The 5,602-nt window shown below is 35.5% G+C and overlaps 1 protein-coding gene across 1 annotated transcript; it reads right to left on the reverse strand.

The window, feature by feature from the left end:
• Positions 1-3,747: 3,747 nt before the first annotated feature.
• Positions 3,748-4,718, reverse strand: LOC145668768 (mitochondrial coenzyme A diphosphatase NUDT8). Its single transcript, XM_081736923.1, has one exon. The coding sequence runs from the start codon at positions 4,569-4,571 to the stop codon at positions 3,807-3,809; it is 765 nt and encodes a 254-aa protein (XP_081593049.1). The 5' UTR covers positions 4,572-4,718; the 3' UTR covers positions 3,748-3,806.
• Between the last annotated feature and the right edge of the window lie 884 nt (positions 4,719-5,602).

Genomic DNA, 5,602 nt, shown 5'->3' on the forward strand with positions numbered 1-5,602 from the left:
TGTTTAGAGCGCTTCCACTCGCGATACCAATTTGACACCACTGCTCTCGTTGACTGACTGACTCAACAGCGTTCCCACTCACCTAAGTTCCTCAACTGAGATTGTCTTCTCCGGTGCTGCCACCTCGCGGTTCTCCGTCACTAGCCTGGCGCGTGCCGGCAGGGATGCCAGTACTTTTTATCCAACCTATGTATTCTTAGCCAACTGGATCGTTCTTACTTTGTATTCCTATTTCTGCGAGATCCGTTTTAATATTGACCTCCTATCTGCGCCTAAGTCTTCCTAATGGACGTTTTCCGATTGGATTTTCTGTTAAAACTTTGAAAGCGTTCCTACCTTCTTCCATTCTGGCTGTATGATCTGCCCACCTGAGCCTCCTAGACTTGATGACCGTAACGATGTTACGTAAACCGTATAAATTATGCAGTTCTTCGTTATGAAGTTTTCCTCATTCCCGTTCCTCTTGGGTCCGAATATTCGTCTCAGGATTTTATTTTCAAATACTTTCAGTCTGTGTTCTTCCCTCAAGCGACCACGTTTCACAACCATAAAACACAACAGGCATGATTATCATTTTATATATTTTAAGCTTTAAATTCCTCGACAGAATTTGCAACGACAAAATACTTTGAACTGAATAATAACAAGAATTTCCTGATTTCAGTCGACATTTAATTTCTTTGTGGATATGATTTTGGTCTGGTGATATTGATCCCAGATATTTGAAAGTATCCACTTTGTCGAAAGTATTATTTGATATTTTAACGCATCCATAATTTGCCATATCACGATTCTGGTGAACTTCCATGTATTTAGTTTTCTCTGCATTTACTTCTAAACCAATGTCGCTGCAAACGTTTAATAAGGATTCTGTATTTCTTTCTATTGTTCTCCTATCATCCCCTATTAAATTTACATCATCAGCATACACCGTAACATGGTGAATACAATTGAGCTCTAGGGCCTGGTTGCTATCTTTAATTTTCCTTATAGTGTACTCCGGAACAAAGCTGAACAATAATGGCGATAACGCATCTCCTTGTTTCAGGCCATTCTCGACGTGGAAGCTCATGGACAAGAATTTTTCTGCTCGGACTTTACTTTGGGGTTCATTTTAACACATTTTAATTGATCTAACTAGCTTTTTCGGTATTCCGAATTCTGTAAGAAATTTGTACAATGTTTCCCTCTTATCCAAGTCGTAAGCCTTTTTAAAACCAATAAACAGCTGATGTACTGGGTAATATATTCCCATTTCTTTTCGAGTAGTTATCGAATAGTAAATATCTGGTCGATAGTTGATCGATTTCCCTAAATCCACACTGATAATCTCCAATAATTTCATCTGCGTATGGACTCAATCTTGTTAATAGAATGTTAAGAGAAATGTCTCGATAATTATTACATTCAGTTTTGTCGCCTTTCTTGTGAATTGGAACAGTGATTGATTCTTTCCACTCTTCTTAAATGTATTCAACAGTGTTACCCCCCCCCCTTTTTTTTTTTAAAGAAAAAGTTTCGTAATATGTTGAGTTCCTGTCGTTAAAAATTCAGAAACCTTCAGGACTGGGTAAACCGTGATGGTGGTTATAAGTCTAGGAAACCGCACGATCAGATGAACGGTCTATTACGCACATGATCCATTACCAGAAAATTTGGTACTTTCCCGATTCTGAACAAGCTTAAGAAAGAGTCAGTGCATTATAGAATTCGGAATTTTACCGATTTTACAGATTCCAAGCACCTGATAGGCGGTAACATTATCACGTATGTGATCAATGAATGAAAAATTTGTTCGAAATATTCATACAATGTATTTGAAAGTTAAAACTTAAAAATTTCAAGAATGTACAGAAGCACCCGAAACCAAGCTCTTGTGGTGCAGCTTTTAAGATTATCATATAAATGTATTTCTCTCGTATTTTATTTATTTATTTAGTTATTTTTTTCAAAAAGAGGGTGTGTGATGAAGTAAAAATACTACATACAATTTTGCTAGTTATTTGTGTATCTTTTTTAAAACAAAGTACTTATTTTTGTGTATAAGAAGTTAAAAAATTATTATATATATATTGGTTAATCCTTTGGAATTCATAATGTAAATATGTTCAGATTTAAAAAAAAAAATCTTTTCGAAATTTGTGGTTTATTTTAGAGGTTCTATATTATTATCTACATCAACCACTAATCAAATGAGTTCTTGTGCTGTAGAGAAGCGAAACAAAGTATGCTTTATCAATTTAAAGCAAAATTTTGAAAAAGCCCAAAATTTCCCAAGCAAAAAAGCGAAGCAGAAAAAACCTACTTTTTTTTTCAAAAAAGCCGGGTTTTTTTTCCGAGCCCTTGCATCTCTACTAAGGACAGATGTCAATAAAGAGCTTTCGTGAACGCGTTGTTGAACTTCTGGGTTTCATAGGCCACAGAGTTAGTTAGTTGAGCTTCTATACCGAGTTTCATCTCCCTAACTTTAGGAGATCCTGAGACCCTCGATTTTTCACCGAAAAAAAAAAAAATCCCTTTATCTCCTTAGGATACGCATTTTAATCGAAGAAATAAAATAAAAATCCAACTTGAGGTAGGAAATACGTTCAAAAATTCATTTCAAACTGTTCAGCTCGTTATATGTATTTGTAGACCTTTCAATTACTACGATATGTATTACGTACCACGATATGCAAAATACTGAACTTAAAACTATTAAGCATTGAACGTTAAATGGATTAACCTCCTCAATTCCCCAGTACAACACGAAATGATTAAATTAAGTACAATGTCAAAAATTTATGTGCCATTAATCTTAATCTAGAAAATCAGAGATTTTGTTCAAATTTGCATTTCAAAGACCCTATCATCACATAGTACGAATTAAGACAGTAGTTTCGGATTGACATTTGATAAGTGTCGAAGAATGGTCAGAAATACTGCATCTTATTTATTTTAAGTAAAATAAATTTGATTTAGATGAAGCAACCTTGCTCATTTTCAATGATAGGTGCAGTATTATTGTACGGATACATACATAAATCTATCGCATATATATTCCTTTTTAGTGAATTAGGCAATAGGCGCGTCAGCAATCGAGAGTACACAAATGATAGCGCAAAACACTATATATGGCATAAGTGTTGGGTTATGTATTTGTGCATTACTAAGGACGTTATTGGTATAATCCCGACATATCTTTATTCCCTGCACATTGGTGTTTCAAAATAATACAACAATTACTAATGTAAATTTCACAAATATGTGGATCTCTTAACTCTCGAACACTTCTATTATTGCGTGTCACGGATCCACAGATTGTGAAGTGGAGAAATTGCAAATTTCATGTGGAAGAAATTACTGGACGCCCTTAACGGAACATTGACCACTATTTACACTATGGATCTGTATAGTAAAACTTCACATCAAATACTTCCCTTCTTTTTGTGTAGTTGTCATTAAAAGCTTCCTAATGGGTGAATCCGTGCTTAACAGGTTAGACTTTTATTATTTCTCCGTAGATACGCATCCCACAGGTAAGAAGACAACATATTTCGATTATTTACATATTGGTCTCTTACAAATATTATTAAAAATTTGTCCTATAAATGTTAGAAATAAGTGGATCCATACAGTAAATCTGCACCTCATGATGTTTGTTGTCTTTTACTTTCTATCACTTTATTATCGAAGCTTACTACTAAAGTATCTCTAATTTACAATTGTTTTTATAAAATCTCAGGTATCTAAAAATGATAAAAATCATAGACGTAAACAAAATAATTTATTACACGACAGATAACAATACTGTATTTAATTATATTTTATACTTTTATAGGGTCTAAATAATGTAACCTATGCTTATAATGTTCTGGTAATAGGGCTCTTAGAACAATATGTGTGATAATTGCAGTTAATCCCCACACACGATATTGAGCTCCCAAGAACACTGGCACCACATAACCTCTCCTAAATTGCGTCTGTTTACAATTTTCAGGATCACAAAAGTGTGCAAGAGGTATAACAAATACATTTTCAACTTCTCTGCTGTCAACTTTTAGCTTTCTTGTATCAACAGGACCTATGTAGCCTAAAACTGGTGTAACTGCAATATTACCTCTCCATGTTCCAACATAATTTCCATTTCCCCAAATATCAACAGTTGTTCTATCAATACCTAACTCTTCCTCAGCCTCACGAAGTGCAGTGTCATTCACATGTTTGTCGCCTTCTTCCCGCATGCCACCTGGAAAACTCACTTCACCCCGATGCTGTCTTAAATCTGGAGACCTCAAGGTGTAAAGAAATCCCAATTCTCCTTGCACTTCACACAATGGTACAAGCACTGCAGCTTCCTTTCGTTCTTGCGATTCCTTTACCCTGACCGGTCTCATCGCTTGTAATTGAGCTACACAATTGTAACGGTTCGTTTCTCCTAAAATATACTCCTTACAAGGAATAGTTCCTATTTTCGCATCATGAATATACACATTAATCGGAGTCACCAACTTCGAGAAGATAAAAATGTTCTGCGAAAGTGGAAAAACTATACGACGACTGAATTTACGTGTAAATGTTAGTCCGTGCATGATAAAATATAAAACCCCAAATTTTAATTATGTATATAGCCATTAAAGCTTTATAAATTTCCGATTTAAATATCAGCTACTATATGCAAAATATTATCTTCTGCTCACGAGTCATCAATTGTGAAGGAGACAGTGATAGTACTTTCATAATCCTTTAGAAACATTTCGGTTAATACTGAATTATCTCAACTTATAGAATACCTATTTCTCATTTTTGTACGTTTCGGCGCTAGACAAGTATAGCCCCATTACATTTCACAAAACTTACAGGTGAAATTAAATACTGCGTGTAGTTTTACTATATGAATCCATAGTATAAGTAGTAGGAATAGGAGTAGTAGTAGTAGGAACCGGTTAGAAGCCCCGTAGGTGTTGGTTCGGTTCTGATCTCAACATGAAATGGGCAAATTAAGGTCTCAACTAATTTTTTCTGTACATTTTACAGTCTATGTAACAGTATAGTAAAACTGCACCCAATACTGAACATGGAAAGATATGGGTACAGATTAAGAATAGTCCGTCAAATTTTAAAAATCTTTACTTTTCTGGCTTTAAATGATCCTCTAAGACGTTCTGGACTGTTGTTATTTCGGGGTATTATTTAGTTTCTTCCCCGAATCACTTGGCAGTGACTCTGGATCATTTGAAGTGATCATGGTTCATCATTTGTAATTATGATGAGTATAAAGTACAGTATGGACATATGGCATAAAAACTACAGTGCATTAAACACGAATTCACTTCGGCTAGGTGGCCACTAAAAAGTACAAATGCTACCTAACCGGGTCAGGGCAGAAGTGCAGCAAGGGGCTTGAAGGAGCATTGGTTGGGAGCAGGCGCGTCAGCGACAGGGAGTATATGCACAATCTTTAAAACGTTTCACGGTATCTGTGCCGGCTGCAGAGTTGTCCATGGATTTTGGGGAGGTACTAAATGCTATCCTTATCCTGGCAAACGCACAAATAATTGTGTTCAGTTTAATAATACACGCGCAAACTGATAAGCCCTGGAATGCTAACATGCCATATCCT

This window comes from Thermobia domestica, chromosome 13, assembly GCF_964235325.1.
Source record: "Thermobia domestica chromosome 13, izTheDome1.hap1.1, whole genome shotgun sequence".
In the NCBI taxonomy this organism is placed as follows: Eukaryota; Metazoa; Arthropoda; class Insecta; order Zygentoma; family Lepismatidae; genus Thermobia; species Thermobia domestica.

Bases quoted from the DNA above. Each gene is read 5' to 3' on its own strand.
- LOC145668768 (XM_081736923.1), bottom strand. From the start codon at position 4,571: ATGCACGGACTAACATTTACACGTAAATTCAGTCGTCGTATAGTTTTT.